Here is a 13,239-nt window from a genome sequence, read left to right as displayed (position 1 = left end):
CAAGGCAGAAAATCCCACATTATCTTAGGCCCCTTCCACACAGCTGAACAAAATCCCACATTTTCTCCTTTAAACTGCAATATATGGCAGTGTGGATTCAGATAATCCAGTTCAAAGCATGTATTGTGGAATTTTCTGCCTTAATATTCTGGGTTATATGTCTGTGTGGAAAGGCCCTAAGACTTCTTGAGGCTTGGATCTGAATCCCCATATAGCTATGAATTCCCACAGCTTTGGGCAAGTCAGAAATTCCCAGCAACAGATTATTGTTGCCTGCAGGATCCTTGATGTGATACTCCAATAAATCCTTCCTGGGAGTGAATGAGGGTGCATATTTCTAATGCACAGTTTTCTGCGAGAAAATCCCAATGAAATGAATGTAGTTTAGCTCTCTGTGTCAAAATGCCTGGAATCATGCTGCAAGGTATTTGCCACACCACGAAGACTGAGGGCATTTATCATACAGAAATATCATTTCCTTCTTTGCAAATCGAGTCACCCTTGTGAATGCCACTTCTACTGTGTTCTGCTCTTATTCTTGAACTTATTGTGTTGGGGGCACCCCAGAGAAGCCGTTTGACCTTAAAAGGACTACCAAACACAATCTACCTGAGATTAATTTTTTCACCTGTATTTGAAGGAGCTGAACTTTATTTAAAACTGGATGAAGTTCTAACATTACCACTGAGAGAAAAATTGTTACTGCTGGTTACTGCTGAGTGCAAAATTGCTTTATCCGGTAGGAATTTATCAGGTCCCTTTCCCCTCCACATTGCCTAATGATGTTTTTCTGAGGCTGTTCTATTTGCTCTGCAAGCATACAATACTCCCACAAGGTCCCATGCCATGCCAGTAACATAACTGCACATTACTTTGTGATTTACTTTTATGTGCCTTTCAATAAAATAATAAAAGGCTCTCCAGATGTTTTTGGACTGTACTTCCCATCATCCTTAGCCAACAAATTCAATAATGAAAGACACTGGAAGTAGCATTAGGAGAGAGCCAGGAGGCCACAAGTTGCCCATTCCTGCAAAAGGGAGTCCAGCCACAGTTTGCTTATAAGAAGTGTGTATTGCACAGGATCCTAGAGGTATAGCAGAAATAATGAAGCAGTGCCAGGGGTATTTAGTCCTCCAGATGTTAAATCCCATATCCACCACCACTGACCATGCTGACTAGAGCTCATGGGAATTAAAGTCTCAGACAAGGCCAAGAATACCTTATCTACAGTGGAGGGTGCTGCTGGGTGTGACGCCAGAATACTTATGTAAGGATGCAAAGATCCTCTATAGAATTAATATAGTTACACCACTTTGCTTCACACTACATAGCTTAGCTAAAGAATGAAAGAGTGTCCCATTATTGTAATTCCACCCTTCTGACATTCCTCAGTCAAAAACTTCCAGTTATTTAAGGCTACTAAGGTCCATCTACACAAAGCATGACAAACTTCGGTCATGCCTGGTGTAGGCTGTTAGGAATTGTGAGAGTTGAAGTCCAAAACATCTGGAAGGCTTAATAGTTTGACCTTTTCTGCCAAAGACTCCTAGTGCCTCACCAAATTACAAATCCTAGGATTTCATAGCCTTGAGTCATGGCAGTTAAAAGTGGTATCTGTCAAATCTCATTAATTCTATAGTGTAGATATTAGGCTTCGTTGATAAAAAAAAAGGTTCAAAATTTGTTTCGGATGTAGGGAGTGCTGTTGGTTTGATTCTAAAGTCACTTCCGATTTAAAAAAAAATAAAGTTGGAAGTTTCAGAAACGTCTAAATCAATTAGTTAATGGTGGACACGATTGCAAAATGTGCAGAAAACAGCACTGGCACTGGGGAAACTCCAGGGGTTTCTTCCACCCTCATTTTTAGTCCAATCATGATGAAACTTGATATACTGTGATATAAACTTGATATACTTCTAGAAGTCACTGTCTGTGCAGCTGAGGCCCAGCAAGGTTGGGAAATGTAGCATCAACTCCCCCAAGCTCCCTTCCCTGGTTGCAGTGAGACTTCCAGCCATGTGCTTAGGTTTATATACAGCAATGGCTGTTCTCCCCTCCCCAAAACGTAACTCCTGATTGGCTGGGAGGCAAGCAGCTTAGGCTTCACCTCCTAGAAGGCTTAGTTGCATTAAAAACGCTTCATCATAGTTCCGACTCACTTCCGTATCCCTGAAATCAATGGCGCAAGGAGAGTCAAAACTATAGAGGACTTCAGCCTCACAGAAACAGAGCGTAAATCCCTTCGGAAGGCAAAAACTTCCGATTTTTTTTTTGCGAATTATGCCCCATCCTAGCGTACCAAACCCTAGTAGATATACACTAAATTATATTTTACTAATGGATGTGGGAGGCTAGGAAAAAAGCTTAAATTATTGGCACTAGAAGTCTGGTTTGTCAAAGAATGTCAATTCCGTGCTTCCCAGTACTCTGTAAGTATCTTGCATAGCTGTATATAACCTTGATAATAAATGGGATTGTGTCTCTGTGTAACAATAGCTGGGTAATGGTTTGGGCCCATTTCCACTGGAAAACACACTGAGTCCCCTTGGGGAGATAGGGCGGGTTATAAATAAATCAATAAATAATAATAATAAAGATTTGTTTATTATTTATTTACCACATTTCTACCCTGGCTTTCTCTTACTGGTGATCTTTTAATTGCCAAATTGATTGGTCACTCCATAAGCAGGGCTTTGGATAACATAGGTCTTTGTGCTGATCCAAAGCGGCTCTTCCAATGCTCTTATGAAGTATAGGAGCCCTGGTTGGACCTTTGAGGATCTTCCTGTCCTTACGCTGTCCATACCTTCAGTAGGTTGATCTCAGTTTTCCCCAATATGATACCCTCCAAATGTCTTTGACAATAGACTCTCTCTTGCTTTTGGCCCTTTGCAATACTGGGTAAGTTGGACACACTGCTAGAGAAGACTCAACCATGTTTCATTAGACTGACTATAAGACCTGTGAACTATTTAGGTTTATATACAGCACTTTAGGGTAGACACTGATTATGTGTGCAATATGAATTGATTAAAAGGGCACTAAGAGGAAAACAGACTTCATAAATTGTGTCTGAAAATGTGGTCACACACTGGAAGTATTTTATCAAATGGAATAAGTTTTTACAAGATTTTCAAAACAGTAATGCTATGAACAAATGATCTTATCTAGGCCAACAGCCATTACTCTATTCTCATTCCCTCCTCTGAAACCTCACAAAACTAGCTAATGTTAGATATGCTTAGTCATTAAGAACATTTGACTATTTTAATCCTTAGGAAGCGTTGACTATTTTGTGCTGCCTCAGGGTAAGTTTTTAAAAATGCCTTGGGCATTGCTGGGATCACTTCCCAAAATATACTAGAGAAATATAGATTTTTATATCCTTTCAAAATATCACAATTTCTATATAACCTAGTTGTTTTAGACAAAATATTTTATCTGTCGCTAATGAGGGTGCTTTCTTTCTTTCTCTATCCTAAAGTCTGTGGTAGGTAATAATGTAAAGACTGAGGCCTCCATTCAATTCTTAATCCCAACTAGAGTAGATCAATAGACTCAATGGATTGTAAATATTGTTGACTTACATAATTGGTGAGTTATCAATTTCCAGTTGATTTGCACAAGTTCTTTGGATGCCATTTTCAAACATTGCCGACACACACATTTGTTCATCATTTGTTCATGATGAACAAATGAGGGCTAGCTTGTGTGTTAAAATGAGCCAAGACTGCTGGCATTTCCAGCCTTGAAGGGCACTGTGTCCATCCATCCTGAATTGGAAGATTCCTCAGACCTATTTTAGAATCACTCCACTTGTTGCCATTGAGTTTTCAGGCAATGTAAAAAGTGATGGCTGTAAAAGTGATTTTAAATCTATTTCTTTACTTGCTTATCTGTGGAGCACGATTATCTACTATTCCTAAGAAAAGAGAAGTGCAGTATCTTTCTGAGTTATTAATAACCACCTGTCTTCACAACCCTGTACTAAGTTTGTAAGAAGCAGTACAGCCAAGTGGCTAAAGACAATGACTAAGATCCTGAAACACATTTCGTAAAGTTCTTCCAGGTGTAATTGCATCTCATCCCTGCTCCCTTCATGTTCAACCTACCCGTCTGCAGGCTTTGCACCCCTCAATAGCAATTGGGGGAAGATGAGGAAGGAATGGAATATGAGAAAGGAAGGGAAGATGAGGGGCATTCACCCAAGACACACACCCAAATGCAGGTGTAACTTTCAGTGTTGCCTGCTCGTGCAACTAAAACAAATTAAATCCATAATTAGAATCTTCCCCTATTTCCAGTTTTTCCATATCACATTACTTCAATAATTGGAGATCTATCATATTACTTTAAATGTAAAGGTTTCCCCTGACATTCAATCTAGATGTGCCTGACTCTGGGGGATAGTGTTCATCTCCATTTCTAAGTTGAAGAGCCAGCATTGTTCATAGACATGTGATCAGCATGACTGCATGGGGCGCATTACCTTCCCGCAGAAGCGGTACCGATTGATCTACTCACATTTGCATGTTTTCGAACTGCTAGGCTGGCAGAAGCTGGGGCTAACAGCAGGAGCTCATCCCACTCTCTGGATTTGAACCGCCGACTTTTAGGTCAACAAGTTCAGCAGCTCAGTGGTTTAACTCGCTGCACTACCAGGTGCTCCATTACTTTATTTACCAATATATATATATAAATGTTTCTCATTTTGGTTATTTGAAAGTAGTGAGTTCTCAGTACTATCATCTCAACCCAAGTGCCTTTCCATTATTTAAGTGCTCTATTAAAGAGTTTTTCAAAAGTCTCTTAACAAGACATGACTGCTACATCTCTTTCTCTCTCTCTTACACACACACACACACCAAACATAAACATTGCATCTAGTTTGCATTTCAAAATGTTATGAAAATGTCCTTTTGTTCATATCTTGCACAAAATATATTTCTTCTTCTTTTTTAAAAAACCCTTTCCTTTACATGAAATAAATCATAAAACAAGTATGAATTGTGAGAATTCATGGAAGTGATAAAAAGGCACAGGTTTGTGAGTTGTCTACACAGTTAAACCTTCTCTGCTGTGAACAGCATGCAGCCCAGGCAATATAGAATAGAGAGCAGAGGGGGAAGGAGACAAACAGAATAGAGAACAGGATGCAGGAAGGGGACATAATCATTTGAACCTGTAGGGGTGGCAGAAGAATAATAACTACAATGGCAACATCTTACAGAATCCTTATCTATAGGCCTCCATTGTCATCTCCTTTTTGTTCATTGGAAAGATGTGCATGGGGCCATCCATGTTGTACTGTATGATAGAAGCAACACAGCTTGGGTTGAGGCTACAATTCTTGAAACAGAAATTAAGTCCGGATAACACAAAGGACAAGAGGTCAATGTTAGGTTGTCCAAATGAGAATGCACAGAAGAGGAAGGGCATCATTCCCCTACCCCTCATCAGCAACCCTGATGCCATACTTGATCCAACTCTGGTTTCTCACTTTGGGCAACCATACATTTCCACAAGTTCACCTTTGCCAGATGTTGACAATTTTTAAATGTTGCTCATTATATATCAGTGTTAAACATCTAATCCTGTTTAACTAGAAATTAAACATCTAATCCTGTTTAACTACTCCTTTCACATAAGTATGTTACAAATTCCCTCCTCCCTTACAAATATTAAATACTGAAATGGACAACAAAAGAAACAGAGAAGTGAAACAAAGAGAAAGAAATGAACAAATTAATAATTAGGCTGCAAGTGTATTTCAATATACAAGACTGACAACATTTTTTTCATGTACTAGTCATTTAAGTAGGAAATGATGAATATAACCACTGACGTGAGGAAAAAAAAACATTATCTTAAAGCTTTGTTTTCATGAAAGCAGATGTATTTATCTAAATGCTTTGGTTTCTGAAAAACTCTTTCATGTTCTTTCCTGAAGAAAACATTTAAAAAAATCATAAAGTTGGGGATGAACACAATAAAATGACGCATGCGTTTAATTTTCAGAGCAGGAAATATTATTGCTTTCAACATGACTATGACAAGAAAGTGGCCAAAACACCTTACAATATTCAAGTCACCTGCCTCTGAATTTGCACATCTCCTCCAACTCCCGCATGCATCTGCAGGAGATCTGCATGCAAGTCTGGTGATAGATTCTTTACAGTTAACCACCATGCAAGGTCACGCGAGTGATTCAAAGCACGTGCGAATCCATCACATGGGCACATGGCGCTGAGCCTAGGATAAAAAAAGCCACTGGTCCTTGCCAGGAACATGCACCTGATGTGAACGAAAAAGCACCAACACAAAAGTAAAACATAGAGTGATGTGCATGACAGCTTCACCCCAATGCGATGTTTTCTACAGAGCAGCTGACCATATGCACAGGACCTTTTTTGGGCAGAGAAGAGTTATTTGAGTGTGGCTTCAAACCACGGATTAGTAACCACGGTGTCATCAGAAAAGCTTTTGTTTTAGTTAGTTTTGGTTCTGTTGTCTTCCGTTTTTAAAATTTTATTTTGGGGCCTGATTTTGCCAACATACATACACATATATATATCCTTTAAGTTTTTTATCACATTGTCATGCACAAAAAGTTAAAACAGAAAGTCTTATAAGCAAGTTTAAACTCAACAGTTGATAAGGATATTCTGATTTTTTAAACAAAACTAGAATTAAATGGGATATAAATACCTCCTGCTCTTACCAGTGGGTGGTGTTATTCCATGTATTAAGGTATGAAGCAGACAAGAAAGAGATAAATCTTTCATAAGTACAGCATACAAAAAACAGTTTGCATATTAACCTAGCAGTAAGGCAACTTTCTAAGATATGTATATGTGTGTGTTTTTATATAGTTGGCTATTCTCCAAAAGCGGAATTGTATGATACCATTAACAATAAGATATCGTAAAATCAATCTACTCAGCTGTATTTACTCTTATATTGCAAATTTCATATACATACTTCATGTCCGCTTAAGCTAGGACATATGCATATGCATAGATACGAGATACAAACACATACAATACTGCTTTTCAACTCATCAAGCTCTACTTCATGAATCCACCTCCAGTTGTTAACCAGGTGTTGGTTGAACAATATATACAGGTAGACAATTCCTTGCCTGCAATTATATACTCATGTATAAGTATTTTTAGTCAAAAAAACTGGCACCCCCTACCCGAAATCCCATGGTTGGCCTAGTAATGGGCCAGTACTGGCCTAGTAATGGGCCAGTACTGTAACTTAGCTCTTATCAAAAAGTGAACCATCCAATTTTCCGAGTGGCAGAGCAAAAGATGAGAGCTTAGTCTATCTAAGAAGAACCTATAAGAAGCACAAATTTCCTCTATTTTCACTGTTGTAGCACCACTTCTGACCTTTTTGAATGCCTGGGCAGGAAAATGGCAGCAGCAGTGACTAGAGGTGGCTTTACCCTCTCTGTGGAGTGACCTTTGACTTATCCATGGGTTGTATCAAAATCCATAATTTTGGCCTGAAAATATGTCCTTTAATTAGACATGAGGTCCATGTATGCATGAGCCTGACTTATACATGAATATATAAGGAACTTGGAAAAAAGCTCTATTGAAGTTCAGAGTAAACATGTATAATATTACTTCTGAGCAGAAATGTATGTGCAAGTACTGTACCTTGTTAGAGGAATTTCTGTCTTTTAACATTTTTATTAAAAAATGAATTTATAATTGTAATCCATTGGATTTGAGGAGAGGGAGGTTATACACAAACCCAGAGTTTGAGTCAGCATCTTTGTGAATCAATATTTACTCAAGATGAGACACTTCAGTTGGGGTAGTGCAAGGTGGACCTCTAAGAGGGTCCATCTTCAGGATGCAACTGGCTCTTAGGTGCTTTGCTCTCCCCAGAAACGGGATCTTTCAAGAAAATATGGTTTTGTATATGTGTCAGATTGCTGGTTTGGGAAGCTAGAAAGCTGAAAGTCTCCTATGGATTGATTCTTTACGTTGATTGACACCAATTCTCAATACTATAATACTCATGCTGATGACCTGTTTGAAAACAGTGAAACTACAAACTTCCTGTATCTCTTTCTTCAGCATAATAAAGCTCCCTAAATTTCTTCCTTCTGATATCGCTCTTTCCTCTTGAACAAATGCTATAAAACTATACCAGCCACTGGGAAAGCTGTTCTTGGGATTCAAGAGTTAAACTTGGTTATAAAATCCAACATTTTCTAGTGGCTAACAGTCTCTCGGTTGTTGACAACATCTTTTAATAGTTTTGTTGGAACATCTCACTTAAAAGATATTTTCTGTCTTTGGACGGTAACTAGGGGCAGACGAGCAAGCTGTGTACAGATGATACCTTTTGAATCAGTGAAGGTAGCAGAGTGGTTATTGTCCAAGGGGTACAATGTGCTCTTTTTGTGTGTTCTAACCTAATTTCTGTTCAAACCATTTTCTAAAGCTTTGGAAAGACTAGAACAAGCTCCAAGAAGTACAGCCAGCATTTCTGCAACAGACAAGTGTTCATTTTGATGCAGTTGCTCATTTTGATGGTATTGTGCTATTGAAGGCATCTAATGGACAGTGTCCATGACTTTCTTCTCTTGACCCAGATCTGGTTCATCTCTGGAATTGTTTTCAATTCATTTTGACATGTTTGGATCAGCCAAAATATTTTGCTGCCTGAGGTAAATGATAAGGTAAGCTACTCTTTTACCGTTTGTTGTACAAAAGCTGGCTAGACTGACATTAGAACTTGCCCAAGACTGATAGTCCCAGGACAGTATGAGAGACAGGGCCTTCTCGGTGGTGCCCCCCGGTCTATGGAACACACTCCCCAATGAATTCAGGGTGACTCCCTCTTGCCCCTCCTTTAGAAAAAAGCTCAAACCATGGCTTTGGGACCAAGCATTCGGGGAGCTGACTGAGCAGTAATTGCAATGACTTATGAGAACTGACAATGGAAAATCTTCGGACGGGAACTCTGGACTCTGATTTGGATTTGGGTTTACTTGTGTTTTAATATTTGAATTCCTTAATATTTTAATGTATGTTTATAGTTTTGTTGTTTATCTATTGTTAATTTGTTTGGTACTGTGATTGTTTGTTGCTGTTGTCATCTAATGGTTTCCAGTTGTAAGCCGCCATGAGTTCGCCCTCGGGGGTTGAGAAGGATGGGATAGAAATATTTGAAATAAATAAATAAATAAAATTATCTGTGCTTGAAAACAGCAGTCTGGACATAATCTAAATGCCCAGAACTATCCATCTGGTTGCCTCACTCTTCTATAATGGTAGGACCAGCAGAGTATACATAGTATTATTGGGGTGATGACAATTTTTCACCCCCTTCCCAAGTGAGGCACCCTGCTCTGTTGCATCCCATACTGGATAAAGATAGGGGATAAAATCAGTCAGTACATATTTCTTTTAGTTGAAAATTATCTGAAAATTGCAACCAGAATTCATTTGTGGTTATGATGTTTGGATTTGTTGGGGCACCCAGAAGATTTTTTGGTGGGGCAATTTGCTATGATTAAAATAAATATTTTACTCCTGGGAGCCTCTAGGCATAATAGTTGACCTTTCCATGTATGCTTCGTTTGTCTAGGTTTTGGAAAGGGGTTTGGGGATGGGAGTCTGTGTTGAAAAAAGTGGACAAACAGTGTTTGGAGTTGAAAATGACCCAAAAGCTATGCTTTCACTACCACTGATGTAGGGACTGCTTGATAATTGCAAGTTGAGAAAGGAAGGCAAGGAGGCTGATGGTCTGAAAAAAAAAATGATATTTGGTTTGTTCTGGCACAGTACATATTTTATCTTTTAAATTTTATCATTGGAAGAGTAATAACTGCAGTTATAAATTAGGAAAAATACTTTAGAAGATATAAAACTGCATTTCCTATTGCATTTGTGCAGTTATTGCATGACTGTTGCTGCATCAGAGCTTAGTGCCACAAAAGCCAAACAAAGGAATTTGCTGTTTGTTCCAATAAAGCACTCTATGTTCCTCATTATCTTACCCTATAGAGATATAGATAAAAAAGGTAAAGGTTTTCCCCTGACATTGAGTCCAATCATATCAGACTCTGGGGATTGGTGCTCATCTCCATTTTCTAAGCCGAAAAGCCAGTGTTGTCCATAGACAACTCCAAGGTCATGTGGCCAGCATGACTGCATGAAGAACTGTTACCTTCCCATTGAAGTGGTACCTATTGATCTACTGACATTTACATGTTTTCAAAGCTGGGGCTAACAATGGGAGCTCACGCCACTCCTCGGATTTGAACCTGTGACCTTTTAGTCAGCAAGTTCTGCATCTCAGCACATTAACCCACTGCACCACCGGGGGCTCCTATAGTGACATATTCTTCTAGTAATAAGTTATTACCAGCCAGTCAGGAAAAGGCTGACACAAAATAATCTTTGTAATATCCTTGCAGCAACTATCTTATGAAGTGTCTTTCACCTCCATGCTAGTGTTCAGTAAAGTCTGTGAATTATTAAATTTGCAAGTTCTTGGCATTCACATGAAACTAGTTGTGTCAAAACCTTTGATTATCATTATCAGCCAAATGGACAGTAAAGAACACCGCGTCTTAAACAAAGACAAGGAAGTAGGGCCACCACTTTGTCGGGGAACTCAGGTTTTGCAAGGAAAAGAACCAGCTTCAATTCCTAAAAAATCTAGACAGGGATGGATTTTTTTAAAAAATCTGAAAAAGTCTCGAAGAACTCTTGTTGGCTTGGCGGCACTAACGAGGCAAGATGGACCAGCAGCTTGACTTGGTATGAAGCAATCTTTTAGATTCATAAGTTTAACATATATTATTTTACTAACTATCTAGCCTCACTTGGACTGGATTAGCTTGATTTTGGACTTGCATTGTGTACATTCATAGCTTACTATATCCACACTCCAAAATTAAAAACAACAGCAACAACAAATCATAGCAATTCAGAGTTTGTGTTGGATTTGGACAAGAAATGTGCTTTGTGCGGACTAAAAGGTTACTTGTCAATGGATTACTATCATTTATTTTGTTTAGAAGTGACCTCTGTTTTCTTACCAAGGCTGTATCTAAAATACTTTTTGTACAATGTAATTCACATTCTCAAAAACCTCTGTATACTTACTTTATACCAAAACAAATATATTGTCTAGAATCCCAAAAGTTGTTTTCGTGCCCACAAGGGCATATCACAATCTGCTCCAGAACTTGTTGGGAATTTTTTTTAATGTCTCATTTCAGGGATGGAGGATTCCCACTGAAAAAATGTATCCCTTAACTAGGAGATTACCAGCGGTCTTATTTCCCAGGGCCCCAGTCTAATACCTTGGAAGTCTTTCATTTCAGTGGTTCTTGGCTTAGAAGATTCATTTTTGGGGTCATGTTTGTTCATAAAAAAACCCAAATTTCCAAAGCTATGGAATTTACAATTTTGTAAATGTAGGAGGACCCTTCTCTATTTTTCCTTGTCTGTGGGTGAACAAATTTCATTGTTCTGAGTGAACAAACCTAAGAAAGGGAAAAGGTAAAGCAGCAACTCCTTCAATAATGCTTCTGCTTTCAATTGCTGTATCTATTTCTGTTTTTAAGGGTTTTTTTAAATAAACTAAAAGGGACAGGAACATGTTGATTTTAGTTGTTAAATATCCCATATGTAGGAACATAGCTCTCCACCATCCCCTTCAATACGTTTGGGAACTTAAAATGTGTAATACTATGCTACCCATCTTCTTTTCAGAATGAAATTACAGTTAATGTTTTATGTCCTAGATCTCAATTTCTTGGGGAATTAATTGCTTGTATGTGGCCTGTGCCAAAACAGTCCTGAAACAAGTTTTTACAGGGAAAAGAATATATTATAAATGATAGTTTAGCTCCTACAGCCAAATCCAGATGGTGCAGAACCATTACACTTGCCCAAAAAGGGTGGAAATGGTTGCTTTATGAACCTATCCCACATTGCATTGACTAATTCATGACTGTCAACATGACACAACATTCCATGGAAATGTATAATGGCATGAATGTGAACTTGAAACAGAATGTTAACTTCAATCTCTAAGCTTTCCCAAAATCATAAAATCTTCCTTCTGTGCTGTCGTGGATATATCTGTATCTATGTATCTACCTATCTGTCTGCCTATCTATTTGTCTCTGTCTGTCTCTCTATCGACAGTTTGCAAAAGCAGACTTACATACCATGTTCATGTCAATGCCATTGGTGTATGTCCATGCATGTTGGAAATATTCTTCAAGCCGCTGCCTCAAAGGATTGGGAATTTGATGAAACCGTATAAACTCTTTTACACGCAGCATCTGCATGTGATACCGTGCCGTCCCTGAATACAGTCTTTGGATTATTGCAGACACATTTCCAAAAATACTTGCGTACATTAATGCTGGAGAAGATAAAACAAGAACAAACAAAAGAGTTAGTATCATAATACTTGTTCATATACAAAGTTAATTAACTATGCATTCTAAATTCAAATTTATTAGATTTTTATCTTTAGTGCAAAAGGAAAAGAAAAAAGGATTGAGGGCCAAGATCCAAGAATGCTCTGCATCAAGAGGCAGAGCATCCTGTCCCTACAGTTCTCTGTCCTCCACCTGGCACAGCAGTTGTCAAGCACCTTGCTCCTAACCAATGTGGTTGGAAGGAAACAATTCGAAGGAAGGCAATATAACAGGTCTTAGCTCTGTGGGAAAGGGAAAGGAGGGGACACACCACCTGAGAACATATCCTCTTTTATTTCCCACCATGTAGCTGAGACCAATTGCTTCTTCCTCCACTGAATTGCCACTCTCTCCCTTCGCTACCCATTCTCAACAGCAGCCCCTCCTAGAGCCTGATAGCTGGACGGAGAAGGTTTTGGACATGGTGTTATAGAATAGCCCCCTATATCCTATCCAAAAAGAGGCATATGTATCCCCCTATCTTAAATTCCAAAATCTAAAATACTTTGAAATCCAATATTGTCCACATGGGTGACAGCTTTTTTCTGTTGGCTCAATGTACACAACATTTTATGCACAAAATTATTTAAAATATTGTATATAAAGTTAATGGAAAATTATGTGTATAAGGTCTATATGAAACATATATGAATTTTGTTTTTAGTCTTGGTTCCCAACTCCAAAGTAAATCACTATGTATATGCTAATATTAAAAAATCTGGGAAAAAACCCCCCAAATCCTTCTGGTCCTAAGGATTTCAGAT

General features: G+C 38.5%; 1 protein-coding gene across 9 annotated transcripts in view; it reads right to left on the bottom strand.

The window, feature by feature from the left end:
- KCNH7 (potassium voltage-gated channel subfamily H member 7) overlaps positions 1-13,239 on the bottom strand; it is a 336,293-nt gene that overhangs the window by 36,025 nt on the left and 287,029 nt on the right. For all 9 annotated transcript variants that reach the window (XM_060777976.2, XM_060777984.2, XM_060777993.2 and 6 more), the window contains one exon: positions 12,218-12,417. In XM_060777976.2, the coding sequence (XP_060633959.2) occupies positions 12,218-12,417 (200 nt within the window). The remainder of the gene's footprint in view (positions 1-12,217; positions 12,418-13,239) is intronic.

The sequence above is a fragment of the Anolis sagrei genome, chromosome 1 (assembly GCF_037176765.1).
Source record: "Anolis sagrei isolate rAnoSag1 chromosome 1, rAnoSag1.mat, whole genome shotgun sequence".
Taxonomy (NCBI): Eukaryota; Metazoa; Chordata; class Lepidosauria; order Squamata; family Dactyloidae; genus Anolis; species Anolis sagrei.
The sequence above is the reverse complement of the archived record's forward strand: the minus strand, read 5'-3'. Positions and strand labels throughout refer to the sequence as shown.